Source organism: Cyclospora cayetanensis, unplaced genomic scaffold, assembly GCF_002999335.1.
Source record: "Cyclospora cayetanensis isolate NF1_C8 unplaced genomic scaffold, CcayRef3 CcayRef3_contig_172, whole genome shotgun sequence".
In the NCBI taxonomy this organism is placed as follows: domain Eukaryota; phylum Apicomplexa; class Conoidasida; order Eucoccidiorida; family Eimeriidae; genus Cyclospora; species Cyclospora cayetanensis.
This window is the reverse complement of record NW_020312117.1, coordinates 60,158-88,108: the sequence shown is the minus strand read 5'-3', so window position 1 is coordinate 88,108 and position 27,951 is coordinate 60,158. Positions and strand designations below refer to the sequence as shown.

At 55.5% G+C, this 27,951-nt stretch overlaps 4 protein-coding genes across 4 annotated transcripts; 3 read left to right on the top strand and 1 right to left on the bottom strand.

Annotated features, from left to right (window-relative positions):
- Positions 1–291: 291 nt before the first annotated feature.
- On the bottom strand, positions 292–8,413 carry LOC34623111 (the record flags this gene model as incomplete). Its single annotated transcript, XM_026337269.1, has 15 exons — positions 8,276–8,413; positions 7,875–8,197; positions 7,163–7,294; positions 6,506–6,591; positions 5,869–5,978; positions 5,509–5,618; positions 4,580–5,245; positions 4,144–4,255; positions 3,250–3,691; positions 3,050–3,198; positions 2,699–2,850; positions 1,420–1,569; positions 1,055–1,127; positions 709–888; positions 292–415 (listed from the first exon to the last, which is right to left on the bottom strand). Coding segments are annotated over exons 1-15 (2,947 nt in total), but the record flags the coding sequence as incomplete, so codon positions are not given.
- Positions 8,414–10,089: 1,676 nt separating this feature from the next.
- On the top strand, positions 10,090–14,702 carry LOC34624629 (mucin-19). Its single transcript, XM_026337268.1, is given in 9 exon segments — positions 10,090–10,467; positions 10,673–10,790; positions 10,979–11,396; positions 11,431–11,483; positions 11,486–11,736; positions 11,890–12,643; positions 12,719–13,284; positions 13,405–14,125; positions 14,251–14,702. Coding segments are annotated over 9 exon segments (3,711 nt in total).
- A 582-nt stretch (positions 14,703–15,284) lies between these two features.
- On the top strand, positions 15,285–21,451 carry LOC34617338. Its single transcript, XM_026337267.1, has 14 exons — positions 15,285–15,384; positions 16,249–16,452; positions 16,579–17,097; positions 17,203–17,524; positions 18,008–18,143; positions 18,393–18,493; positions 18,705–18,833; positions 19,062–19,203; positions 19,569–19,730; positions 19,958–20,254; positions 20,345–20,698; positions 20,995–21,114; positions 21,198–21,335; positions 21,419–21,451. Exons 1-14 carry the CDS (start codon positions 15,285–15,287, stop codon positions 21,449–21,451), a joined length of 2,757 nt encoding a protein of 918 aa, XP_026193052.1.
- A 1,167-nt stretch (positions 21,452–22,618) lies between these two features.
- On the top strand, positions 22,619–24,589 carry LOC34617339. Its single transcript, XM_026337266.1, has 5 exons — positions 22,619–22,682; positions 22,867–22,994; positions 23,148–23,436; positions 23,752–23,900; positions 24,386–24,589. Exons 1-5 carry the CDS (start codon positions 22,619–22,621, stop codon positions 24,587–24,589), a joined length of 834 nt encoding a protein of 277 aa, XP_026193051.1.
- Positions 24,590–27,951: the final 3,362 nt, after the last annotated feature.

Genomic DNA, 27,951 nt, shown 5'->3' with positions numbered 1-27,951 from the left:
ACCACACCGAGGGGAAGGCCCCCTAATAGAATCCTTGGATACTTGTTTGTAAACCGGCGTAGAACTATATATAGGGGGGTGTGTGTGTGTGTGTGTGTGTGTGTGTGTGTGTGTGTGTGTGTGTGTGTGTGTGTGTCTGTGTGTGTGTCTGTGTGTGTGTCTGTGTGTGTGTGTCTGTGTGTGTGCGTGGCTGCGCCTGTTTCGGATGTCGACGCGCGTGCACCCGAGAGAGACACCGACCCTCTGGATAATTTGTTGGAAGAGCGCGTGCAAGAGGACTGGGAGACCCACCTGCGGGAATATCCTCCTGCGCGAAAACTCCAACTAAAGGCAGCGAAGGGCCTCGCCATATGGTGGCTACTCTAACATTTGGGTTGCAGGAATGGTTCAAGAAGCGACTCGCGTTGCCTATGAACTGAGGAGCAAGCACACATGCCCACGCGCGCAAGCAGGGATGAGGAGGTGGAGGCGAGGATTTAAATATCTATAAATACGTTAGTTGGCAGCCTTGCGGGGGGGCGAGACTGCCTGGCAAGCAGGTGCTCGCCTGAGTAGGCCTGTCCAGTGTGGCATTTCTGGGTCGGCTGCACGCACCTCAAAGCCTTGAGGCTGCGGGAATTCCCGCAGTCCTCATGGCCTGTGCCCAGTTCTGCGTGGCCTCTAATGTCTCTTCTCTTTAAAAAAGTATTTCAGAGCTAACGCGCGTACCAGTGAATCGATGCAAGGGGCAGCCCAGTCGTATTCCAGATCTCTTTCCTCTCCAACTGCTTCCATGCAATAGTTGTGGTAGCCTCTGCGGGCTTCCTGTCTCGAGCGACCATCCATAACGGCTCTGGGAATGACTTCTCCGACGTACTGCATGATGAAGGCCCCCTTTGGAATCGCCTCCTGAGCAGCCCATAAGTAGCAGCAGGCCATACAGACCCTGATTTTTGGCAAGCTCCCCTCCTTCTGAGGTAGAACCTGCATACCAGTATCTCGATGTAACCCTATATAGAGGCTAAAAGACACCACACAGCAGAAGGCCAAAACATTCGGTGTCGTATATACCCACCAGCGTCCGAAGTTCCCACCCCGCATGTCGCGTCTTGGCAACTGCCACGCGATACTGCAGGTCCTCAGGAAGCCTGCCACACACACGAATACGCACACAAATACACACATAGAAATACGTACACAAACATAAACACAATACCTCCAACGCTGCGCAAAGAAGCAACAAGAACGCGTAAAGGCAGCTGGCGGCAGAGACCCCTTCCGTTGCCGAGCCGTCAGCTGTGGGGCCCCCCTCTATTCACTAAGAAAAGGGTACTGCTCAGGCTGAATCCCGCGGTGTCAGTGTGTCTCTCCCATTGCACCCTTGTTCCGCAGTATGGCTACGGCACGGTGGCTGCCTAAAAACAGCCCGACGCTTCACACCTATTGGCGCAGTATTCTGGACTGCATAGGCAGTGAGCAGAGCAGCTGGCGATGGGCCTAAAGGCCGAGAGGAATGCAGGATTCGCCCCTCCGCAGTAAATTCGTCCCGTGACAGGATCCCGTACGGCGTCGCAATAGCTCGGCAGCTCGCTGCACAAAGAACACACACAGGCAGCAGCCTGTTCGCACTTCCTCTGCTGCCCTCCCTGAAGCTTCTGCGTTTTCCCTACCGCACGCTCATCACGCCTTCGCTGGCCTAGCATAGCGGCGCGAACAACGCTGAAGTGTATCCCACCCAATGCATGCCCTCCCTCCCATTCTGAGTGCCTTCTTCGAGGCCCCGCTTGCCTCGCTGCAGCCCTCTAGGCAGCCGTGCGACGCTCTAGCTCCAAAACCCCAAAGAGAGAGAAAAAGAGAGAGCAAAAGAAAGAAAGAGAGAGAGAAAGAGAAAGAAAAAGAAAGAAAGAGAGAAAGACGCAGCGCGAGGCATCGAGCTGCACACTCTCTACGCTGAGCGTGCGTGCAAACTTCAGCTGATGAGGCACACGGGAAGCGCCATAGAGAACGCCTCGCGAGAAGCAAGCAGCAGTGAAGGGGAAAAGATGCCAACCAACCGTCACGCACATGCGTTCCCAGTCTGTAGTATCCACTCCCGGAGGCACACATCCCGTGCAGAGACAGAGCATTGAGGAGCTGGGCAGGCGGCCAAACAAGATATTCCTCGTCTGATAGCTGCGCATACACGAGAGGAGGGGTAGAATTAGCGGCAAGTACGAATTGCCGACAAGCGAGCACCTCCGCAGTGCAGCGCAGCGAAGCACACGTGCCTCAGAGATCCCGTAAAGGGCTTGCGAACAGACAATCCCAAGAGAAGGAAGGGAAGAGTAGAAACGACAAGCGGCGATGGGGAGGACGAATGCCAAGAGAAAGCGATGGCTACAAACGAGAGGGGAGACAGAACGGCTGGCGGCAAGGAAGAGACTAGGGGAAGGCTGCGAGGCAACGGGCTGGCGGTCCAAACGGCAGTGGCGCAACTCAAAACACAGACAGCCAGGCAGGCAGCATCAGGGATCGACATGAAGGTAGCAGAACACAAAAGCTTTTATAGAGGCTTCGAACAATGGCACATATACATAAACATATACATATACATACATACGTATGCATACATACATATATACATATACATATACATACATATACGTATGCAGAGAAAGAGACAGCGATGTGCGTCACGATCGCCAGTTTCAAGGAGAAGAAAGGGGGGACTGGATAGTACCAGAAGTCTGTTGGCGGTGGCTCAGCGTCGACGTCGTTGATGGCGATAATAGGGAAGGCTTCCTGGCCCTGGGAGATGTCTGCCCACGGACTCCAGGAAGCCGGTAGGGGAGCTCCCAGAATGAGTGAGCTTACAATGCCGCACGTTGCGCTCTGAGGCAGAAATGGGGTCAAAGATGAATGGACGGGAGAGAGAGTCTGACTGTGCATTTGTAGAGGACGCTCACTAGGGTGCGCTCTGTACGCTGCAGCGTCAGAGAGGAGCTGTTCGAGGACTGCGCGGCAAGTAGCCTCTGTTACTGCGACTGGAGGGAGATGGGGGCAGGGAGATCGGTCGAAGTGTCAGTCATACTTGAGGCAGATAGCAATGGGCAAACTGCAGCGCATGCGACTTGCTGACGAGGAGACGGGCTTGCCGCTTGCGCCACTTGAGGGTCCTATGTCCTTCGCTGCTGAATTTGGGTTTGGCCTCAATTTTTTCCAGGAGTCTCTCCAGATTCTCTGGAGGCGGCAAGGCCTTGCTCCCTCTGCCGCAGCAGCAGCTGCTGCTGCTGTTTCCGCTGTAGCCGCTGTTGTCTTTCTCGGAATCCTCGCCACGCACTCGACGGCCACCTCCTTCCCAGCCAGCGCCTCCCCAGCGCTGCCCCGCTGCCGACACTGCACCCTCTGCAGCTTCCGCTGCCGCAGCTGCTTCGTTCAGGTATGCGTCTACAAGTCGCTGCCTCTCGGCGTAAGAGGCTGGCGTCAGCTCCAACTCATACGACTCAACGCAAAGCACGAGCGGCAGAAATCCACACGCAGCCCAAGCAGGAGCATTCCCAGACTCCCACGTCTCGAGTGCGGCGAAACCCTCACAGCAGCGCTGCGAAAGGCTGGAGCCCTTGACAAAGCGACCCGCCTCACGCGCAACAGTCAAAGCGGCCTGGGCACAACTGACGGGGTCGCTCCTCCTGCTGCTCGTGCTTCCCCACTGCTGCAGCAGCTGTCCATACACCTGACGCGTCGCAGCAGACACAGAGGCAGCTGCACACGGCACCTCAAGGGAGTTCGCCCCATGAAATTCGCCTCAGAAAAAGGCCACTCCCTCCGCTCGCCGAATCCCGCTAAAAATAATTAAGAGCTATCAGCAGCACCGAAGCTGTAGCCGCAGTACCTGATATGCCGCTGCAGCAACACTTGCCAGACTGGCTACTGTAAAGCCACCACGAGCCACAGGCACAAAGGGAGGAACGGAAAGCGCGAAAGGCCGCGGCAGGTCGCTGTACACCTGAGCAGCAGCAGCAGCAACAGCAGAGCAGACAGAGCAGCAGTAGACAACACTGCGCCATCCATCCAATCCGAAAAGTGACGCGAGGCGGCAGCGGCCGCAGAGAGTCTGTTGCCGTGTGCATGCTGCAACAGAATAGAAGCAGGATCAAAACTCCATTTCTATCAGACGCAGCGAACCTCAACGACTCGGGTAGTCGTGCTTGTTAGGGCCAAATCATCCCCCATCTCCAGTTGCTGCTGTATGCGACGGTGAGCCGCAAACTGACGCTTCGCCAACTGCCGCATTTGCCTGCAACGCAGTTTCGACACGCGCGATAAAAGGAGCACTACGAGCAGCAGCAACAGCAGCAGTACGAGTAGAGCAGCAGCAGTACGAGTAGAGCAGCAGCAGTACGAGTATAGCAGCAGCAGTACGAGTAGAGCAGCAGCAGTACGAGTAGAGCAGCAGCAGTACGAGTAGAGCAGCAGCAGTACGAGTAGAGCAGCAGCAGCAGGTGCGCTCTGGATTTTTTTTGGGTAGACAAGCAAGGAGAGCAGCAGCAGCATGGCAGACACACGATGAGAGAATAAGTCTGCTGCCAGCACCCTAAGCAGCACCTTTAGAGCTCCTTACTTTAGCCGTTTGTCCTTATCCCATAGGGGGTGACTCATGTCATCGAGCCGGAAGTGCCTCCACCGAGAGGTAGGCGGCGAGTACTGTTTGGAGTGTATGGACAGCAGAAGAAACTTAAAGACACAGCGGCCTTTCAGCAGACGCTCCTCCTGACGTGGAGGACGGGTGCCTGCGGCTGCTGTGGCGTTTGCCCCCGCCGCAGCCGCCATTTCTCGGCTGCGAGCCTTTGTCTGCGTGTAAGACAGCAATTTGACATCTTCTTCGCCTTCTTCCAGCTCTTCCTTTACAGTGTCTTGAGTAGTGTCTGCGGAGGCGGAAAGCCCTGCTGCTTCTGCCGCTGCCCGTTCAGCAGCAGCATGCTTTTTTGGGGGCGAAGGCGTGGTGGACGACGCGTTGTCGCCGCTTTCCTCTCGCGTATCGCTGCTCTCTTCGTCAGAAGACATCGTTCCCGACTCGCCGTGAGTGCGGCTGGTGCTGCTGCGACTGCTGTCAGCTTCCAAGCCCTTCCCTCGGCCATAGCTCTTTGCACCACATCCAGCCGTCGTGGGGGGGGCACCTCCTGCCCTTGCGTCCCTGTAGAGACTCTCTGGAGGCTCCGCAGTGTCAAAGAGCAGCTCCACGACGCGATACAGCCCATCATATCGAAAGCCAACCTCTGGAGCGTACCTGGCAGAAGCAGCAGAGGCAGCCGGCAGAAGCAGCAGCGGCAGCCAGCGCGCACAGAGGCAGCAGCGATGAGCAGACGCCATGCGGAAATTCCAGCAGCAGCTTCAGGAGTGGAGCGGCAGGCAGGAGCGCGCAGGGGAGAAGGAGGGAGCGACGCAAGAAAGGGCGATAGTTCAAAGAGACTCTGGCCCCAGTCTTCTTTATGGAAATATGGCGTGCTGCTATTGGCTGGCAGTAGCGGCTGCACCTTTCGAGCAGCTCACTCAGATCGAGCTTGATATCCCCGAATCACGCGAACGGGGTATTCGTGTTTCCACGCAGTCCAGAGGGCGGTATTCTTCTGGCTGGAGCCGCCAAGAGCAATCAACTGATCCTGCGAGGTGATAAACAGTTCATAGCGAAGCTCAGTGCACTGAAGGGGGAGCCACAGAGCTCTGCGTATATGACGCATTAGGGGCCTCCGAATGCCGAAATTACAAAAAATTTGCAACGCAACATCCAGGCAGAGCAGAAGACAACTCCAGCTGTGTGGGGCCTCTACAGTCCAGGGCAGCAGCAGCTGCTGCTGCTGAAACTGCGGATGCTGCTGCTGCTGCTGCTGCTAGAACTGCTGCTGCTCTTACCCCCGGATAAACAGACGTGTCCTGGGGATCTGGATTCTCTCCATGCACAATCAGCATGGTGCCCTTGTCTTCGAAGCGGCTGTCATTCAGCAGGATCGAGGTGGCAGTTTCTGCGAAGACAGCGAGGAAGGGCGCGGATGGGTAGTAGACAGCGAACCGCGAGGGCGTGAAGGAGGCTGCTGCCGTGCAAGCAAGACTCCGAGAAAACGTGCCAAGGCAAGAAATCAGGAAAGCATGGCAAGAAATCAGGAAAGCATGGCAAGAAAGCAAGAAAGCATGGCAAGAAAGCAAGAAAGCGTGGCAAGAAAGCCATACATACGCGCACTCGGGAGAGAAAGCACTGAAGACGGTGTGAGGCACGCAGGATACGAGAGAGGACGGAGGGGGGTGGGGTGGATGTCATATTTCGACTGTCACCCACAGCCGAGGGTGGCCGTTGAGGATGCACTCCATGCGGGTTGATAAGATAGACGCAATCAGACGGGGGAGGCATGAGAAACAGCTCGCGGCGCAGCGCAGATTGCACAGCAGAGTGGAAACAGAGGCCTTAGGGGTGGATCATCATGGAAGCGTCAGTTTCTTGGGAGGAAAGGGCAGCAACGCGTCAAGGCACTGGGGAGCAGCATCTCGGCCGTACGTGTCTTGTCTTCATCGGCACCGACACAAATTCTGCTGCTGCTGCAGTGGATTCCCAAGACGCGCAGTTGGCCTATAGTCAGGCACCTGGACACACACAAACACTGCGAAATCACGCTCATATAGCGAGCGTCGAGAAAGGCAGAAAAGGCAGAAAGAGCGTCGATCTGGCATCACAAAGGGGAGGCTCGAGGAAAAAGGTCGCTTGTTCTGCGAGGCAGAGGTGCGAAGATGTGGCCGAAAAAAGAGACACCTCAAGGCATCCATTCTTGCTCCACTCCCCTCAATAGCCGGGACAGAGAGGAAAGGGCATGAAGAGAGAGAGAGAGAGAGAGAGAGAGAGAGAGAGAGAGAGAGAGAGAGAAAGAAAGACAGAAAGAGAGACAGAGACAGAGACAGAGACAGAGACAGAGAGAAAGAGAGCAAGAGAGAGAGAGAGAGACAGAGAGAGACAGAAAGAGAGACAGAAAGAGAGACAAAAAGAGAGACAGAAAGAGAGACAGAAAGAGAGACAGAGACAGAGACAGAGAGAAAGAGAGCAAGAGAGAGAGAGAGAGACAGAGAGAGACAGAAAGAGAGACAGAAAGAGAGACAAAAAGAGAGACAGAAAGAGAGACAGAAAGAGAGAACGCAGTTCAAGAAGCCTTGCTGTGCTAACCTGAAGCCTGGTGGCACTTTGAGGACCCCAGGGCCGAGAAGGTTGGGGGGGATGCGTCGTTCGCCAGTGAGGTGACTCAGTTTCCACAGGGGAGTCGATCCTCCAAGTTTTTCCTTCCCGATCAGGCAGGTTCTGCGAGGCGGGAGGCAGCAGCCATAACACGGGAACGCCACGATCTGCGGCTTCTTGGGTAATGCTGAGGGGCAGAGGGGGAGGAGAGGGAGGGGGTAGAGGGGGGAAGCTCAAAGTTGGGGCTTTATAACGTACAGCCCATAAAGTCAGCAGCGCAAGTCAGAGAAAGAAAGAGAAAGAAGAAGAGAGACACACATTGCACGCGCACGAAACGACAACCCCTTGCCCTCTGCCCCCTCTCGGCACGGCCAGAGCGAGATGGCGAGGGGATCACGACGAATTTATGACGGCGAGAAGAGTAAGACGAGTTGCCAGGAATCCAGCAAACTGCTCCCCAGAAAGCCCCTCCTTGCAGGTTGTCTGAGAAAGCTGGGCAGCTCCAGGAAGACCTTCCAGGAGGCCGCTCGAATGGAAGGGAGAGGAGGAGGAAATGTGCAGCTCATATATTGATAGATATAAATATATATATATCTATATATACATATATATATATATATATATATAGACCTATAGATATAGATGTATATAGATATAGGGGGCCCTAAATACGAAGGACCCTCTTCTGCAAAGTGGGACTTACGAGGAAAGCAGGTGCAGATACTTGAGCGACAGAAATGCCGCTTTTTCATCTAAGGTAAGGTAATCGAAGCCTCGTTTGGGGTCAGAGGCTAGAAGCCAACCCACGTCGAGCGGTTCAATCTCCTGAAGGCTGTTGCGCTTCCGTTTCAAGAGGCCCTGCTTGAGGAGTTCCTGCCGGTGCTGTCGCATGCGTTCGTAAAGCGCCTCTCCCTCTGCATCCGAATCGAAATCCGACAATTCGACGCAGACATCGTCCTCGCCTTCCCCTGCAGCGCCCGCTGCTGCTGCGGCTACGGCCGTTCGCGCCGTCGGTCTCACGCCTGCCTCATACAGCACAAAGCCTCGAGGTGGGTAGTGCAGCGGTCGCAATTTGCCGCTGCAGAATCCTGCTGCTGTACGGACTGCTGCGGGAGCTGCCGCGGCGAGGGAGCGAAGGGGAGCAGCTGCAGTGGGGGCTCGATGTGGGGGGCCTATTGCAGCAGCGCGTGCCAATGCGTCAGCATGCGCCGCTGCCGTCCTTTCTTCTGGAACTATTAACATGGGTGCGGCCTCTGGACAGCAGCAGCAGCAGCAACGACAGGGGTTGCACTATTGCGCGCATGTGGCATTCCTTGAAACAACACTTGTCGGAGATTCAGCCCAAGCCTTCTGAGCGACGCCTCGCAGCGCTGCACTGCCCTCCCACGAGGAGGAAGATGCCATAGAGTTTTGGGGTCGCTTCCCCTTCCCTGGAGGGCGTCCACGCCAGTATGTGGAGGGGAGTGACCTCCCTATGCCCTCGGTGCCTACCTGCAGATACAGTTGCAGCGGGTACTTGGCAACTATATCTGCTTCGCGGGTGCTGATTCAGCTCGGAGAAACAAAACACTACGAAGAATTGCAGCGTCGGTAGCATGGCTAGGGAGTTTTTGGTGCTGCAGCTGCAGAAGAAAGCCCCAGGAGCCGCCCTCCAGAACCGGTGGCAGCATAACGACGACCAGCCCCGCATGCAGTTTCCTAGGCAGTCGCATGCAGGAGTGGCAAGAGCTGCTGCTGCGAGGTGTTTTCTTCGCTCTCAGATTCTTCGCCTGCTTCCTTTGACGCAATTCCCGAGACTCGACGCGTAGCAGAAACCGCTGCCAGTCCCCCTGGGCTTCCTTTTGCCCGCCGCTGCCACCTCCGCTGCCGCAGCAGCAGCAGCAACAATACCAACTGCCGCAGCGTAACGGCAGCGTGTACGTACACTCAATGAGAGCGCTTCGTCCTGTTTTTGCTGGAGGGCCCCACACCGTGGCGGCGGCGGGGGCAGCAGTAGAGGGTCCCGCCCTAACAGCAGTGGCAGCAGCAGCAGCAGCAGTGACAGCAGCGACAGCAGCAGTGGCACTATCATAATGCAGCACCAGCACAAGCAGCAGCTGTCACAGCCAGCTCCCGACGTCTTGAGGTCGTCTCACAACGCTGCTGGGGGCATTGAGGCCCTTCCCAGCAGCCGCATGCAAGCCTTGGAGCTTGCTGGAATGTATCCAGAGCAGCAGCAGCACCAGCAGCACCAGTATTTGCACCAGCCACCCCACAACAACAACGTCCACTGGTCAGGCCAGCGGCTGCTCCGCGAGGCCTCCTTTGCGCCTCCAGCTGCTCCCTCGGCTGCCACGTGGCACTCGACGTCATCTCGGCAGCCCTCTGTAGCGGCAGCAGCAGCCGGCAGCAGCAGCAGCAGCAGCAGCATGGGGGCTTTGCCACCCTTCCAGCCATCGGAAGATCCTTTGGCGTACTCAAGAGGCCTGATTGAGCCTGTGGGGCCTTCAGGAGGGGCAGAGCTGCTGCGCGAATACAGGCACAGTCACGGAGGGAGGATTCTTCCTAAGAGTGCTGCCCAGCAGCAGTCGCAGCAGCAACAACAGCAACGGGCGTGGCAGGAGGCAAGCAGCAGCATGGCCCCCCTCAAGGGGACTAGCGAGCCGCCGACGTATGCTGTGGGACCGTCAGCCGCAACGGTCCAGTTTTACGATCAGGCGTTCCATGCTGCGCATCCGCATGCGCATCCGCATGCGCATGCGCACGCGCACGAAGGCGTCTCCACGGGGGGGGAAGTAGGGGGGGCGCCTCCAGCGAGGCGTGACTCTGCAAGCCTCCGTCAGCACCAGCAGTGTCTGGGAGCAGGCTGGGGTGGAGAGTGGGCAAGTCGAGGACTTGCAGCCGCGTCGGCGGCACCAAGAGACAGCGGCGAGACTTCCATGCCATTTCTCGATGGCATTGAGGTGTCTGACGAGCTCGCCGGTCTTACAGGCTTTGGGATCGGGGCGGAGAGCCTTGACGGCGACGGCAGGAACGGGAGAGATGCCTTCTTCTTTTACGATCCAGCCAAGGATCCCCGCCTTTCTCAGCCACAGCACACCCCCCACCGTCAGCAGCCTGCACTTGGGCCGCATCAGCAGCAGGAGGCTGCAGCGCGCGCTGCAGCCGCTGCCGCCGCTGCCGCTGCTGCTGCCGCGTCGAAGAAGGGGGGAGCGGCTTCCAGGCGACCTGCCGCTGCTCCCTTCGCACTGGAAGAGGGGGCGCTTGCCCTCACGAGGCGTCAAGATATGAGTCTCTTCAGTCCACTGCCGCTTGAGGTGCGGCTTGTGCTTGCGCTGCTGATGCTGCGAATGCCGATAATGGTGGTGCCACGTTCCGCTTCCCCCACGCACCTCCCATGTCACACTGGCATGCCCGTCTCTCGCCCTTGCCACCTAGCCACATGGCCAGCTTCCACGCTTGCGTGTTGCGTTCCATTTTCTTCAGCCGCTGCCCTTGAGGCTCATGTGGCACTCCGTTGAGGCCGACGATCTGAGTCTTTGTGAAGGGCTGCTCGCGACGTGGCGTTTGCCGTTGGAGCGCCTGAAGCCTCTGCTTCTCATAGACAGGCTTGCTCCCGAGGAGGAGCCTTGGATTTCCGGTAAGTGCCGCCTCGCGTGGTGGACAGGGGGGAGAGGATGGAGGCGAAGGGGGGGGGGGGCGAGGGCCTAGCCGCAGCACTAAACGCTCTCTCGACAAGGGGCTTTCGAGCTCTAGAAAGCTGGAGCTGTGTTGGCTTGTTTCATGCATAGCTATATATATATATGTCTACATGTATGTATTCTTTAGGCACGACGATGCTTGCCGTTATTGGCCTTCCTGTTGACATTTGCTGCTCTCACGCTGGCGCGCTGCTCGCTGCAGCGTGGCTTCGAGCAGTGGGGGCGTCGCCGGATACGGCTCTAGACGAGGATCTCCGTAGAGGTATTCAAGTCTTCAGAGAGGGCGGCCTGCTGGCTGGCAGCAGCCCTCCTCTGCTGCATGACGGCGCGAAAGACTTTCAGTTTCCGCAGCACCATGCAGGGAGTGCTGCCACCCTTTGGCCCCCCGTCTCTCCCTCTGACGAGCTGTCGGGGGCTGTAGAACTCTTCGATCACTACGGACCGTCCAATTCAGTCCCCAGTGACGTGGCAGCTGCCCCTCCGCTTACTTTCGTTGCATCTGCTGGAGCAGAGGCCTCTGCGCCTCTCGGAGGGGCGGCTGGCAAGTGCGGCCCGGTCGGCTCTGCGTTTCCACGGCAGCAACAGCAGCAGCGGCAGCAGCAGCACCAGCAGCAGCAGCAGCAGCAGCAGCAGCAACAGCAGCAACAGCAGCGGCTCGTAGGGATCAAGAAGGTGTCTCTCTTGCTGGGGGCCGATGCCAGCGCGCTGAACGCACTGCCAGTCTCTTCCCTGCGGCAGGGTGTAGCTACAGCGGGAACTGCTGCTGCTGCCTCCCCCCCCACTGGGCTCTGCAGCAACTCCCTGCCTGCCATGGCACTGCTGCATGCGGAAAACGAGGCGGCAGCTAAGAAGCTTTGGCTCGTCTTTTCTTCTGGAGAGTGCATGGTACGGCGATTGATTCTCGTGCTGGCCCCCTCGACTACGGGGTAGAGGGCGATCTGGTTCTTGTGATTTACTTGGCGAAGCTGTCGAACCTTCTGAACGACTGCTCTTCATGCCTTCGTGCTGCTGCTGCTGCTGGTGTTTTCGCTGTTCTAGGTGTACGGCTTCACGCTGGTGATGATGCCTGACCCCTCGGGATTGCGCATCTTCTGCGAAGCCGCAGCGGCAACGTTCTCCCATAATGACCTTTTGGCATTGCAGCAGCGGCAGCAGAAGCAGCAGCAGCAGCAGCAGCAGAAGCAGCAGCAGCAGAACAACGGGGGGCCAGCTGTCACCGCCCTCCTGCCATACACCACAGAAGACGACCTGCCGCTCCTCCAGGGAGTCGCCTCGCAGCTCCATGCGACGGCTGCTATTGCTGAGGGTTTAGCCTGTTGCGCGCTGCAGTTTACGTGCCTGGATGCTGCACTGCAGCATGCAGCTGTATCGTGCCGCTTCAGGGCTCTTGATGGGGGATCCGTCTTGGCGCTGCTTTTGGCAGCCACACCTCCACGCCACCCGCAGCAGCAGCAGCAGCAACAAGGCCCGCCATGCACCCTGAGGCTCCTGCCTGCGGTTATTCGGCAGCCGCTGCCTTCCAGTGCAGCATCAGCATCAGCATCAGCATCAGCCTCAGCGACAAAAAGTGCCGGTGTAAGTACGTCGCCACCGCTCCAAGACACTGAGGGGCTGCCTCCTGCCTTTGCGGAGGCCCTTGTGAATGCTACCCGCAATGCGCAGCAAGACTTGGCGGCAGCTGAGGCAGCAGCAGCAGCCGCAAGGAAGTCTGCCCCTGCGGATCCTGCGGCAGCAGTTTCTTCGCCTTCTTCTGCCGTAGTGGCAGTCCGTTCCAAACCTGCTGCCTGCGCAAGCGACGGGAGCAGCAGCAGCAGCAGAGGCATGACATCCCACATGCCTAAGACCACCGGTGAGGCGGCTCCGGAAGAAGCAGCCTCGAAGTCATCGGCAGGGGCATCTAGTGTTGCGCCTGAGTGCAGCAGTACCAGTATTGCGACTACTACTAGCAGCAGCAGTAGCAGCAGTAGTAGCAGCCATGCTGGCGCCGAGTTGGGTACTGCCGCAGCAGTGCTCGCTGCGGCTACAGCCCCTGCCACCAAAGCAAGCGCCTCGAAAGCCTCCGCGACTTCGTCAGGCGCCGCACTGGTGGGTGTGAACCGTCCAGCTGCGAAATCCTCTGTTGGTTTCGCCCGCCCCGTAATGCAGCCGCCTTACCCAGCCGGGATGGCAGCAGCCGCTACTGCCGTTGCTGCAGGGGACCGATATCCTCCTCGGAAGCGCCTCCGCCGTCTGCACAGGAGCAGCAGCAGCAGCAGCACTTCCAGCTCCAGCTCAGAGGGTGAAGAAGCGACCAGGAAACAGCAGCAGGCTGCGCGCCAGCAGCAGCAGGAGACGCGCAGGGTGCAGCCTGCTGCAGCAAAGGCCTCCCCCAAGGTGGCCAGGCTGATGGCACTGGGGCATCGCTCGTGTGCGGTGTCGTCTGCTCCTGCAGCGGCAGCTGGAGGAGGAGAGGGGCCCCCCGTTCGTGCTGCTGCTGCTGTCTCTGACAGTGCTGCACCGGGGGACGAGAGGACAGGGGCAGCGGAGGCAACTGCGGCACCAAAAGGTGGAAAGCGGATGGAAGAGACTCCGGATCTTCCTGACGCAACGGGGGGGAAGGACGGTGCTGCACTCGAGGGCGACGCGCGCATGGAGGTCGCATCCACGGATACTCGCGGAAGCAGCGCAGCAGCTCGGGGCAGTGGAAGAGGAAGGCGGGGAGCTAGAAGGGGTCGAGGGGCGAGGGCTGCAGTGACGCCTGTAAGAGTTTCCCCCCGCTTGGCGGGTGCAGTTCCGATTCTAGGAGTTGGTATGTGGGCTCCCCCGAACTGGGGTAGTCCTCAAGCAGCGGCGGCAGCAGCTGCTGCTGCTGGCGCGGCTGCCGCGGTAGCGGCACAAGGGACGCTCCAAGCAAGGGCCTTCGTCTCCGAGGCTGCGTGGATCGAGGCGAGCAGCAGCAGCAGAAGCAGAAGCCGAAGCAGCAACAGCGGGGAAAGCAGCCGTGCCGGCAGCTTCTCCGCGAGCGACAGGCAGAACAGAGAGGAGGAGGAGGTGGCGGGGCAGGCGTCAAAGAGTGGCGCCCCTGCCGGGAAGACGGAAGGAAGGACTGCTGCACGCGACAGAAGCCCTCTCGTTGGCGATCTTGCGGACAGCTCCGCTTTCGGCGGCAGAGGCGACAGCACTGCAACGGCAGACGCCGTGCCGCCTGTAGCCTTAGCAGGCCCCCCGAGTCCAGTGCGTGGCGAGAAGGCTGCAGGTGAGGCTTTAAAGGGTAGTGGGCAGCTGACGGCATCAGGCAGGACCTGCATTTGCCGCAGGAGATGCACAGAAGACTCACGGGTTGTCTGTACGACGGGCATCCTGTGCATTGTTTTGTGTGCTGCTCAGATGTAAGGCCCTCACTAAAGGGGGGGGGCGCAGGGGGGAGGGGGCGGCGGGGACCTTCCAGCCGCAGGAGCAGCGATTCGACTTCCAACAAGGATGGTGCCAGCAGTTCTAGTAGCTACACTACTACCAGCAGCAGCAGCAGCAGCAGCGACACCGCCAGCAACAGCAGCAGCACAGACAGCAGCACAGGCGCAACTGGCAGCACCAACGGTGCACCTGAGAAAGAAATGCCTCCTTCCCCGCAGGGTGAAATGCACTCAGCGGAGGACGAGCACGCCTCTCAAGAGAGGGGTTCAGGACCTGGCGAAATGCTGCATGCACAAGGTCCTCTCCCGCCGCGCCGAGGCATGAGAGGAAGGCCTCGTTCGAGAGGCCTCGGAAGGGGCCCCCCCAGGGGAGGGGGCCCCCCCACGCTGCGGTCCCCTGGAACCGTCAGGCGCTCCCACAGACTTGTCTCGGGGGGTTCTGAGGCTGAGGGTGCGTAAGCGGCGTTTCTTGCAGCGCATATGCGGTCCCAAATAACGTGTGGGCGAGCCTTATGAACGTGGGGTTACCCCCATGGAGGAGAGTCACGGCGGTCCAGGCCGCCGCTATTACCCTTTGCCTATTTCTATGTTCCAGACACTTATGTGCCGACTATACGCCGAGGGCTGGCCTCTATTCATTAAGGTCCTTTTATCTGCCGTTGAGGCACTGTCGAGGATACGCGTAGGGCACACGTGCTAGTCTGGCAGGACCTTTTGTTACGCCTCTTTGCTTTCTGGACTTTTCTATTTTCAATGTAGGCATGCAGGCGGCCCCTTGGGAGAAGCTTTGAATCATATAAGCACCATGAACACACCGAGAAAGCGAGACGAGCTCTGTTCTGCGAAGCTCTGCACGATCCTGAGGCCCTTAAAAGAGTTGTGGAGACCTTCCTTTTTAGCGTAGAGCGTCTTTTGGCCAGGAGCGCCTGCTACTCAGTCTAGGGGGCATATATACCGAGAGCAGAGCGCCGTGTTTAAGTGCCCTAGAGGCTCTGAAGATCCCTAAGGCTACATGTTGGTCCCGGGTGTTCCCGCGGTAGAATGACAGCTGGGAAGGAGGGGCAACCATGGAACGGAGTAGTGTCAGGACAGAGGGGAACGCTTAAGGAGAACAAGGTTGCACCGCATGGGACCTGTTTAGGCGCCTTTTAAGTGCGCAAGCGGCTTCATGGAGAGCCGTGCGTGGACAACTGGCGACACTTGAGTTCAGCAATCCCCCAGCAGCTTTGCCGTATGGGGACCGCAGCAACGGGATAGGCACAGGCCTTCCCGCCTCGGAGGCAGCCAAACGAGTCCAAATGGCTTTTTTTAGGGGTTGGTAGCTCAGGACTCAAGAGAAGACTCGTGTGTATGCTACTAAGGGACCGCCGTCCTAGGACCGCTCTAGCGCGGGCAGTGTCGCTAGGCGGTGCGTTGCAACCGCCTGTGCGGCCTCCTCTTACGGAGGAGATCAATAAGCAGAGCACATCTAAATGCCTGTCAACTTTTTTGCTGGCTCAATAGAGAAGGATGGCGGCGAAAAAAGGCCGGCATGAGACCCCGCGGACCGTTGACCGTGGTGGGCCGCATGTGGCCTACACGCAAAACCAGCGAGGGCATGTTTCTGCTAGGAACACACCCTCTGATTTGAAGTATAAAGAAGCAGTTCACCACAAAATAGTCGGATGGCGTCAAACAGGCTGTGAAGAGGACGCTCAGGAGAAGACGGGGGGGCGGAGGGACGGAGGCACTGGTGTCTCGGCAGTGGCCGGTCGGCTGCGGAGGGGCCCCTGCCCCTTCCTCTGTCTCTAGGGGCCCTAAATGCCTTAGACAGCCGCTCTGCAGGGAGACTGTCTCACTCTCTCACCTGCAAGCCGCTTCTCTTCAATACCTTTCCGTCTCCTCGCCCTCGGTGGACTCCCCTGAAGCAGCTGTCCCTTCGCTAGGAGTCTGCAGTCGTAGGGAGCCCAGCACTCGCCTCAGCTGCCAAACAGCTAATCTTTCCTTCTCCCTTCATGGGCAAAAGGGCTACGCAGCCTGTGTCTAGCGGCCGAACTTGCTGGACCCTCCCTCCCGCCAACGGCGCTAGGAGGGACAGCCACGCTTTCCAGCTACACTGCCGCTGCTGCCGCTGCTGCCGCTGCTGCCCTCAGCAAGGAGCTCTCCTCAAGCACCGCCTCAGCGAACTTAGGAACTCTGCCACTGGAGGACCCTCAGGGGTCCCTTTCCAGTACTTTCAGCAGCATGCGGCCTCGCGCGGCTGCTGCAGCAGCAGTACTGCTGCTTCCCTCTGTTGGAGGTGCTGCCCTTCCTTCTGCTTCTTTCTGGGCCACAAAGGAACCGCCATCCACCGGAGATATCGGTTCTTCTGGCGAAGGAGATGGACCCTCTGAACCATCCACGACGCCCAGGGGCCCCCTCGATTTGAAGTCCGTATTGCGGTTCGCCGTGCCTTTTGTGGCTACTCGTGAAGAGGCCCAAGGCCTCCCCAAAGACACCTACAACACTGCCTCAGCATGGCCCTCAACAGCCACAGCGAGCACACCCGAAGCACCCCCCCCTCCCTCAACAACCACTACTACTGCAGCGGCGACTCCAAAAGAGGATGCAGCCTCTCCGAGTACCGCTACCAGCAGCAGCGGCAGCTCCTCCACGCAGCTTCCCACGCGGCCCCCCGAACACTCTGCCTTCAGTACACTCAACCTGCTGGTGCTATCTTCTTGCCTGCTCCTATGTTTTTTCCTAGGATATTTGGGCCATACGCAGAAGATAAAGCACCTTCCAGATTCCGCCGGGGCCATGCTGGTGGGGGCAGTGTTCGGGCTCCTTATTCGGCTGCATGCACATTTCACGGATTCTGGAGAAGGGGAGGACGGTGGGGTCTTCTCCGGCGCAGTGCCTTTCGCGCAGCACCTGCCGATTTCTCCCTTGGGAACGCCCCGGAACCTGAACAACGGGGGCCCTCCAGGGGCCCTCGCAGGCTTGTACTTCGATCCCCAGTTTTTCTACTTGGTGCTGCTTCCCCCTATTGTGTTGGACGCGGGGCTCAGCGTTGCGCAGTACGACTTTCTAAGAAATGGAGGACCAATTTTGATGTTTGCCGTGTGCGGAACTCTGGTCAGCGCCCTCTTCATCTACGGCGGTTTGAGTGTAATCAACGAGTACTTGGCCAATATGGGTCTACAGGGACCCCCCCACAAAGTAAGGGCCTTCTTTTGGGCGTTCGCGGCTCTCATTTCTGCTACAGACACAGTCGCTGTCATGAGTCTCCTTAACTCGCCGCGCTTCTTTACGCGCACGAAGGAGAACCGACTGGTCCACCCCAGATCGATTGCTAGATATGGCGGACAGCATGTTGTTAGGGAGGGCGGCGAGCTGGTGTATGCTTCGTCGAGCACTGCTGTCTCCTTCGCGTCCCCTACGGGCCCTCCCCCAGGGAAGGGGGCCCTTGGCGGCGGGGGCATGCAGGGAGCCAGCCTGTCAGCCGCTGAGCAAAAAGCTGCCTCAGAGCGGCCGCATGAAAGGACATGCGAGGATCTCGACGAAGAATCCTCTGGAGGTCTCTATGAAGAAGCTCCCGAAGCGCCCTCAGAGTTTGGAGGCACCTCCGAGGCGCCATACCATCGGAAAGGGCGGCATGTCTCTCCAACCACATGCAAAAACTTTGGACAGTCGCATCGGAGGACCCTGCAGCCCACCAACGACAGCAGTAGCAGCAGCAGCGCAGCAACAGGAGAAGCAGAGGGCAACTCGGTGTCGCTTCCCTGCATGCAATCCACTCTGGTGAACTCTAACTTGGTCTCTATATTGATGGGAGAAAGTGTTTTGAACGATGCAGTTTCCATAGCCCTCACGCGATCTGTCTTCAAGTTCTTCTTTTCGGACGATAAGGACGTCATTCTGAATGCTGGAGTTGCAGACGTGAGGCGTAACCCTCCGCCGCTGCTGCTGGTGTTGCTTCTGCTGCTGCTGGTGTTGCTTCTGCTACTGCTGGTGTTGCACTTTCGGCTACCGGTGCCGCTTTTCGTGATGGCGCCCACTGACTTCAGGGTGCTGTGGCACGGCCAGCTCTCCTGCCTTTTGCTGCAGCAGGTGCCGCCTCATAGGACCTTTCCTGTACTTCGGGAGACATGTTGCCAAAGTGTTTCCTTTGCCTTTGCTGGCGTGCAGATCGTCATAGATTTTTTACTGGTCCTGTCGGGGAGTCTCCTGTTTGGCGTTGGCGTGGGAGCCCTTTGCTGCTGGAGCTTCAAACAGTCCAAGCTTAAGGAGTAAGAAAAGGAGGCGCTGAAGGGCTTTCCAGGGACCTATCAGGAAAAACTTAAAGTGCCGAAAAGGTCTCCTAAATCCTAAGCCGATAAGGGCGACGCACTGTTTTGCAAAACCCCGTTTCTCCCGCCTCCATCCCGTGAAGTTGCCGCTACTCTCAGTCCTGCCACCTGCATGCGCTGTCATGCGGCTGCGGGCTCTATTCTGCTCCAGACTGCCTCAATATGAGGTTGCAGTAACGCTCTTGAGCGCATACGTGGCCTTCGGGACGGCAGAGGTGTTGGAGCTCAGCGGTGTCGTCTCCTTGTTTGCATGCGCCGCGATGCTCTGCCACTTTAATACGTAAGAGAGCGAACACGGAAAAGGAGGCCGGCGGCTGCGCACCTTTTGGTTGCTTTCTTTACGCCTTTCCCGATTTCTCCTTTCCTTCTGCCTTCCCTCTGGTATTGGAGGACCGCTATTCTGCAGAGTGCCCGCCCTCCCTTTGGCCTTTCCTCTTGCCTCCCTGCCCCGTCCCCTTTCTGCTGTGCGTTCATTCTGCAGTGCTATTCTTTCCGTGTCCTCCCGCAGCCACAATCTGTCGCTTCAGTCACGACTTTCGATTCGCCTCTTCGTGCAGACCATCGCTCTTCTGTGCGATAAATGCGCCTTTGCGTACTTGGGAGTTGTTGCGTCTCTCGGTTTCGGTGAGGCAAGCTCAGCAACAGCCAGGGTAGGAGGAGCGCTGTCAATGGACATCCGAAAAGTGAAGGCAGTAGCAGCAACAGCAACAGCGAAAGGCAACTACTGACTGCGTGCTCGGCTTATTGCGGACACGGAAATCTCGGTGCCTTGTGTATTGCATGTGTGTGATGGCGTGTAGGCCACGGTTCATGGAACTTTTTCTTTGCGGCCTGTGGTCTTCTGCTCATTGGGATGAGCCGCGCCGCCTTTGTTTTCCCCTTTTCGTTTTTTACCAACAAGTACATTCTGTTGCTTTGCTGGCGGGTCTGCGTTGTGTCCCTCAATCCTGTCATGCCGCCGCTCCTTTTCCTCCACTACTATGGCCCCTTTTGATACGCGGGCGAGTGTGTCTAGCTCTGTTGCTGTTGCAGGAACCGGCGGAAGGCAGAACGCATGAATATGGGGCAGCAAATTATCTTGTGGCTGGCAGGACTCCGTGGCGCTGTGGCCTTCGCCCTTGCGATGAGTATTCCGTGCGATGGGGACTTATGGAGGAAACATTGCAGAGACAACAAGGTAACAGCTCACTCGCATCACTGTTTTCTCGTGATTGCAGCCGGTTTTGCTTTGTTTGCGTATGCTATTCGGTGGGTACTGAAGCAGCCCAGGCCCTTGCAGCCGTATGGCTCGCAGCAGCGACAGCCATGGCAGCAGCGACAGGCGCGACGCTTTGCCGCGCCCCTTGCTACCTAAGGTCTTTGCGTCCTCTCCTGCGGTGTGCTTGGTCTGCCTTTACTGCGCAGGATCTCGTAGTGACAACTACCTTGGTGTTGGTGGTGCTCACCACCGTGTGCGTCGGCAGTTCCTTGGAGTATGCTGTGATGTCCCTCAGCAGGGTCTACTCGGCGGGCGGCCTGGGAACCAGGCGCTCTTTGACTCTTCGGAGTTCCAGCACAAGGCCCTCCGCCCTTTCAAGCCCCCTGGGAGATCCAGAACAAGAAACGCTTGCAGCGTGCTTTTTGTCTCCCTCTCGCGGCCGCAGTAGCACCGCCAGTGAGAGCCCTACAACTGCTGCTCCGCAGAGACAATTAGGTAAACGCGTCATACACCGAACTGAATCACACCTTATTGTGTCAAGGGAAACAACAGCACATTAAGTGTTCATACGAGGCGTTGTCGATGCATCGTAGGCAGCTGCTGCGTCACGTGCGCCTCCTGCAGAGAACGAGCCCAAGTGGGCAGAGGTGTTGCTCCGCGTGGACTCTCTAGAAGATGGTAAAACAAAAAAGGCCTCCCTTTTACGTCTGACGACCATTGGGCCTGCTCTAAGCCCTGAGAAGTTCTCTGCAAGAGGCTTGCTATTCATATATGCTGCTGAGATGGGAACCGCTCCTACCTGGGTGAGGCAGGCGCTTGCGTCTCTCTGTTTTGACTGCGCTGCCTCTGCAGCTGCCATAGGAGAGAATTCTGCTTCGGACGATCCTCAACAGGAGACAGTTTCTTTCTTACGTTGGTATGCCTCCATCGAGCAAGCCTATCTGCGAGTAAGTAGAAGATGCTGCCTCCTACGTGATTTCGTGTGGGAGGCTGCTTCTGCTATATATAAATAGGCTTATCTTTCCTCTTCCCTGATATGTCCTCTTAAAGTGCAGAGCTCACCAAGCATTTTTTGCATTCTTGTGTGTCGCGTCCTCCTGAGTGTATCTACGCGTGCTTCTGTGTCGCGTTTTCCTGGACCTCGCTAAACTTCGCTGAGACCTTGTGATTGTCCTTGTGTTTTCCTTTCGCATGAGAGCCACTATGATATACTTATCAGTTTCTCGTGTGTGTTCTGCTGCAGCATTGGTTTGGTGGTGCGGCTGAGGAGCTTCCAAGCGGCGCCCCCGGTCGAACTCCCGCCATATCAGGTTCAGATTGCCTGGATTCTTCTGCCTTGAGCAGGGATCGATCTGGCGCCCTTGTTGAGTACTAAAACTCTATTCAAACCGTATTTTGGCTCTCTGATCTCTAATTACTTTTTACGCCTCTCTCGTAAATCACCAGATAGATTCTAACGTCCTCCAGAGCAACCCAACCTCCGTCCAGCCTCCAGCTGAAGCAGCGAGTCCCAAAAGACCGGGTTTGAGAACGAAGGGTCGAACAGAGCTCGAAGGAATGACGGCGTCCGTGTATCTATTTTACGTAAGAAGTTCCCGGCCATGCTGCCTTCAGAGGCTCTTGATGGCCTTTTTTCTAAGAATTCAATTCCCCAAGTAAATTCTTAGGCTGCCATGAGAGGGGAGAGGGCAGCGGAATGAAAAGGATCTCCGCAGTATTCGTATTTGGTGGGAAGGAATTTCGGTTTTGTTCTGTGGTGACGCCGCTACAAGTACTTGCCGCTGTCTGCCACAAGCGATCATCCAAGCACTTGCAGCACACTGGCCAACGCCTGAGCGACGTGAGCAGCGGTAGTGGCAGTATCAGCCCTCTGTGAAGGCTTCCAGTAGAAGTCTGGAAAAAGCTGCCGTTGAATCCGTTCTTCGCAGATCAATCCATATGGCTACGTGTACACAGATATTTTCGGAAACATCGAGTCACCGCTACTCTTCCATGTTGGTAGACCAGTAGTAAGTGGCTGTCATTAGTCACCCTGCATCCAAAGAGGGAAACTACACCTCAGAACCCTCTATGCCTCATAGGCTCACGCAGTCGTGCACCTCGCCAGGAGGGCTAGACCACTTTAAAGACAGGTGAATTCGCAATGCATATTCGAAAAAATACAGAGCACTGGCTTACCGGGTTTAGTGGGAAAGAAAGCTAAAGAGACAAATCCCCTACTTGGCATGAGTTTCATCGTGCAGCGCATGCACGGAGACCAGCAGGCCTTAGGCTTCAGTCCGCTACATACAGTTTGGTGCCTACCCTTAATCCTGACCGTGCGAGCTAGCACGCGTGCTGCATATATGGCCTACAGGTAGTACAAGAAGTGGAGAGATGGAATTCTTGTACGCATAGTTACAGCTGCATCCCGCTACCGTCTACCTGTGCAACCACTATGCTAGGAAGGCGTCTTCGATTGCAACAAATGGAAATCAGTGTTTCCACCCAGTGAAGAGCCCAACACACAGTATACTCCCTTTCGTCAGGAAATGATCAAAGGCAGAGACGAGCAATAGGATAATGCGAGCAACGAAGAGCATTTCAAAAGGGTGAACGGCTAACATAAGCAGTTGCGAAGGCTCAGTGGAAAAGAAGAGCAAGCCACGAATAAATTGTACCAATGTTGATACCCTTGTCCCCTAAGGAGTCGCATGGTCGCGCGAAACGTTCCTCAGAGAGCCCCCTAGCCCTGCGCAAAGGTGTTGCATCGCTCTTGTTGTTGCATCAAAGCCAGCGACTTTCTGGCGTATTTTCCTTTTTTATTCAGCACTTTAAAGTCATCTAGTCCAAATAAAGTTTCTTGTTCCTCTCAGCACAGATATAAGATGACGGCTGGGAAAATCGGAGGGGGCTTCTTGCTGTGTGTTGTCGCTTTGCTTCACGCTGGCGGTGAGTTCTCCTGCATGCCAAGCAGCGTATAAGATCTTGGTGATGATCTGGGATAGGGCTAGAATCTCATGTCTATGTCTTCCTCGTACATCCCTTGGTCTCTCTCCTCTGATCTGGGTACCCCTGGCGCGGCGACGGGAACAGGGCATGCTCGTGCTCCTAAAAGTCTGTCGTCTCTTTGCAGCACCCTTAAAAGATGCATGTAAATGGGAGCCGAGCTGGCATTTACCTTCGTGGTGCACGGAGTGTTACCAGGCCGGTTGTCGTGTTGTGATGCATCCTGTGGAATGCGGCACTTTCCTTCGTGGACTGGCCATTCAGTCAACCCGATTGACCTGTGTGTGCGTGCCTCTCATCCCGCTTTGTATAAAGTGCTGCTGACCCTGATTAGCGCCCGTGCTCTCGTCTTCTTTGCTGCTTGTTTGTGTCTTGCCCGCAGTTTTCTTCCCCTCCAGCGCAGCGCAGGTGGATGAGGTCACAGAAACGCCAAAAGACTTTCAAAACCCTCAAGGCACGACAGATCTAGATGCTTCGAAAGAAGAGAATGCCATCAGCACCGAGAAAGGAATTCTTGACGGTCTCACCGCCAGCGGCTTCGCGGAGAAACTGAAGGCCTTTCCAGGCTTGGGGGAGCACGGTGCAACTCTGCTTCAACTCGCAGAGGAGGGCCTTGGTTTTCACGCAAACAAGGGGGAGCTATCGAAGATGGTCCCGATGATTTTGGAACTTCAGAAGAACGTCCATGAACACTACAGTAAGCCCCATTGGGATGTACAGGGAGGGCAGTAGAACTGGGGTATGGAAGCGAGATACCACGGGCTATTAGCAGTTCATATGTTTTTACCTGCCAGAAGAGAGGTGGTGGTACGCTACCGTAATCAACAATAAAATTCATCGCATGTGCACCTTTTTCGTTCCCTGCGAGTTTCTCTGTTTGGCGCGTGCTCTTTTACCCTAAGGACCATTGGCAATTTTAGCGTTTCGAATATCATGTGCTTTTCTGGCCACACTTTTTTCGTGCTTCCAAAGGTGTGTGCTGAGGAACATTTTATCCGCTCATTTCTTTCAGTGGTTACCAAGGGAAATAAGTATCAACCGTCATCTCTCTGGAAGAGAGTTGTTGGGCGGAAGTCTCAGGGGAAAGTCATTCGGTCCATGAAGCAGTTCGCGCCCGACACGGATGATGGAGAGCTTATTCAGCAGCTCGATGTCGTGACGGTAAGCAGAAAACAGGTGCCACAGGAATTCATTCATCCGAGCTTCTTATGGATTTTGTCCGTCATATATGCAGATTTAGTTCCCCGTTTTGGCTCAAGTGAACAGTTTTAGGTATTGCAACTTTGGGTGCTCATCTCGTATGCTGTCACACTTATTGCTTATTATACTGGTTGTTACTTTTTTAGGTGCTTATGCACTAGGGTTCTTGATTAGTTCAATTGGCTCGTTTGTTTTAATCCGGCACCACACCAATTGCTGGATAGTTGTGATTTTGTGTGCCTCCGCTCTCGTTGGCTTCAACTTATCCTCCAAGATACGTGTCACTTGTATGATTTCCTTGCCTGTTTTTCCCATTCGACAGAATACAGCTCTGTGGTTGAAAATGCAATTGGATATGAACATCTCTGTGTACCGTAGTCGTAAATGGTTGCCTAGCGCTTTCTGATTATTTTCTCTTTTTCTGGCCTTGTTTTTCACTGTCACAGCAGCTGCTTCACGAACTGCACACGAACCCTCAAAGCGATATGCAGGACGTCCTGCACACAATCTCCAGGGCGATGGGTTATGAATTAGAAGCCGAAGACCTCAAGGATCTAAATACCCCCGTGCAGTGGGTCCATGATCTGATGAAGAAGATTATGCCCCTCTTGCCGTCGGTACTGGGAGGGCAGAAGGCGGAGGAGCTGTAACTGTCATTACGAGTGTACAGGAACTTTCGTAGAATGGAAGGGGGCCGCCCCCCATGTTCTCTGGCGCTGGCCTCTCCCTGACTCATTCCCTGTCATTATTACTTTTGCTTTTCCATGTAGACTGGCCAGATAGACGCTGGCATCGGGCAATGCACTGTACGCCAGTTCGTCTGTTGGAATTGGACATCCTTTTCTGGCAACTCTCATATGGTTGCGAGGAATCTTCGGTGCTCTCCAACAGCATCAGCTTCGGGGCCGTTCAAATATTGGCGCAAAAGTTGGAAGTGCGTATGCATTGCATTTTGCGATGGACCCTATTCTTTGCGTCTAAATATTAGAAGATGCTTTGAATGACCCTGGGGTTCTGCCGCCTTAGTTGGTGGGAGCACCTCTCTTCTTAGTTCCTGCCACTTCCTGATGACGGGACAGGGCGCATCACTACACAGAACTGGATAATCCTGTGAAGTAAGCAGGAACAGGGGGCGCTGGTAGTCTTGTGTTTACCTTATCTTAGCCCTATACGGTTGGTGGTGTGTCTAAAAAAACCTATATGCTAGAGGCCCTCGAAATAGAGAAAGGCGCGGGGAGGGATTGCGATTGGGGCAGAGGGAGGAAAATGGCATGTGGTTCCTGCGGCTAGAGCTGTTTCCTATTTCTTAAAGAATGTGAATCTTGTTAAGGGTCGGGCAACAAATGCCTGTAATTTCAAATTGTGTATGAACCGGCAGAGGGAAAGGATCCGAGGGAAAATGGGACCCAGCGATGTGCCTCTCGCCTTTTTGATAGATCTGGGGTATTCTTAAGCTTGATTCTCATGCCTTTACGCTGCAACGTTTGATGTGTGAGACTGGTGATATCTCTCTTCGTTTAAGAGACAGTTTACAAGTTTTCTGAGTCTGTGGGGATAGGCCATTAGTGCCGGGTCTTTAGAGCTAGAGGTTTGGGATGAGACGCTGCAGGGAGAGATGCTGCTCTCGGAAAATTTATCCACCTTTGTAAGAGGTCAAAATGCACAAGGCTCTAGAAAGCATGGGGTACGTCAGGTTGCAGAAAACGCCTCTTCGTGTGACACTTCCATTGCAGTCTACATAGGGAGACACTTCAGCCCCAAATCAAAACTCGATAGAATGTTATTAAGAGTCACTAGACAGGGCTCCATTCCCCATTTACTTGCTGACCTCACCCTAGAGGTTCCCGCATGAGGCAGGAGGAGGTGAGTCGGCTAGGGTCCATGGTGTATCAGGCTATGCTAATAATTAGGCACTTTCTAGCGTACAAGTTATGGTTAAGGACTATTCAGGAGTTGAATGACTACCTTGACTGTTTGGATACACTGATTACTGCAGAATGCTGCCAGCTCAATATGATATGAGCCATTTGGGGCAAGTATGAGCCAGATGTAATGTGCAACTATCTGCAAATGCTTGGAATGCTTTTGAAGATGCAGCAACATACACCTGAGTTATTTTTCTTTTCTCACGTCGGCACTGTCAGGGGTGCAGGCATGAGGATGAGATAGCTCGTTTAAAGACGCACTCATTACCGATATATTAGGTTTAAATCAAGTCTGGAGTCGTCTACATACGAATACCTTGAATGGAATGCCACAGTTTGTAACACTGCTTGGGTTGATGCATGTTTTCGCCGCTCTTCCATTGGCTGGGAAAGTAGTAGGATGTCAGGCATACAGCGCTCCATCTGAGACCTTCGTGGGGAACAAAACTCCAGACATAAAAAATTAAGCAGAAAGTTATTAAGTGTATGTCAAAGGAGTTTCCTGTTTCCGCTGCACGCGGCCATTTGTGTCCTCCACATGAGGGCGAGGGTTTACAGCTAGTTGTAGGTAGCACCTAGACCACACTCATGCAACATTGCGTACTCTTGTATGGAGCTCACAGTGTTCTCTAATGCACAAGATATGCCAAGTGGCCAAGTAGATAGCCAGTTTTCTGATAATTTTTAGTTAAATATAAGTAGTGTAGGAAAATCGGTGTTTGAGTGTGTATTAGCCCCTACATCTCCTTTACCCCTACTTCAAACACAGACCCTTCTGTTCCCTTCCTATCGGTCGAGGCCGAATGCGCACGGGCCAACCGAGTTCTCTTTTTACCGCCATTCTCCAGGCAGGGAGAATATATACGCAAGAACTGTGCGCATGCGAAACGCAAATGTGGGCATCCACCTCTTAAATAGGATCGACAAAAAGAAAAGACGCACAAAATAGCCAGCAGCTTACAGGAGACCAGGCCAAAACACCATCGTGGCGACTTGGAGGTTCGCTGGAGTTTGAATGCTAAACTGAGTTGTAGTCTTGCTACGGGAAAATAGAAGACAAATGTGGAAAGAGAATCAAATATACACTAGTTAAGCAGTGCGTCCACGCCTTCTCCAGAAATCTCTCTGATACCAATTGAGCCGGTTCGTACAGCGTAGTCGACTGTTAAGCCCCCAGAGAGGCAGAAGAGAAGTGTAGGAACAACACATCTGAGAGGACTCGCACATAACTCTAAATGTGGGCTATCCGAAGAATGGGCACACTTCAAGCAATTTTCACGGTTAAACTGTAGCTCTTTCATGCAAAGTACCCTATGGGTGGAAACAGTAACCAAGGAACCCGAGGAAGATTGTCAATGGCGGCTAGCGCCACTACCGAACCAGAGCTACAAATTTTTGGCAGGAAGCAAAGCTTGCAGCCACTGGCAACCACTGAGGCCAGCGTTCTTCACTCCATTTCACTAGAAGCTCTCATCAAGCGTGCTGTCGGCGCGCAAGAGTCCTAGACATTTTTTCTCCGCCTCCACATGGTCATCTATTCGCGCGAAAATGTCCTAGAATAATTTGGGGAGCTTGTAGACTTATTTAGAACGTCAATATTGATGCCCCCGTGAAAAGTGCCAACTTAAATGGGAGTGGATAGTGAGACACTACTGATTCGTGCACGAAAAGCTCCTACCCATCTGGTCACAAACTTTGTGTGATCACCTTGTGGTGCACCTCATAAAACCTGCTGATCAACCAGCACCAATTCCCCTGGTTTCAAGCACATAAACGACGGTCTTATCAAAACTCCGTGCTTGCCTCGCCCGGACTTTGCGTAGACCTTGTCTCTGAAGCTTTTTGTCTGCAAAAATGGTTGCTGTGTACCATTATGTCCAGCCCCGAATCGAAATCGCTCCTCAGTGTAGACCAGGGACACGGGAAAGCATCGGATGGGCTAGTCTACCACTGCATTGTTAGCCCACTCAGCACAAGGAAATCGTCGAGGCCAGCAATTGAATTTTCGTGATCATAAACTGCCTACAAGTTGGCCGTGATATGACACTGCATTACTAAGAGGCAGATGGACAGGCAAAGCGCACCAG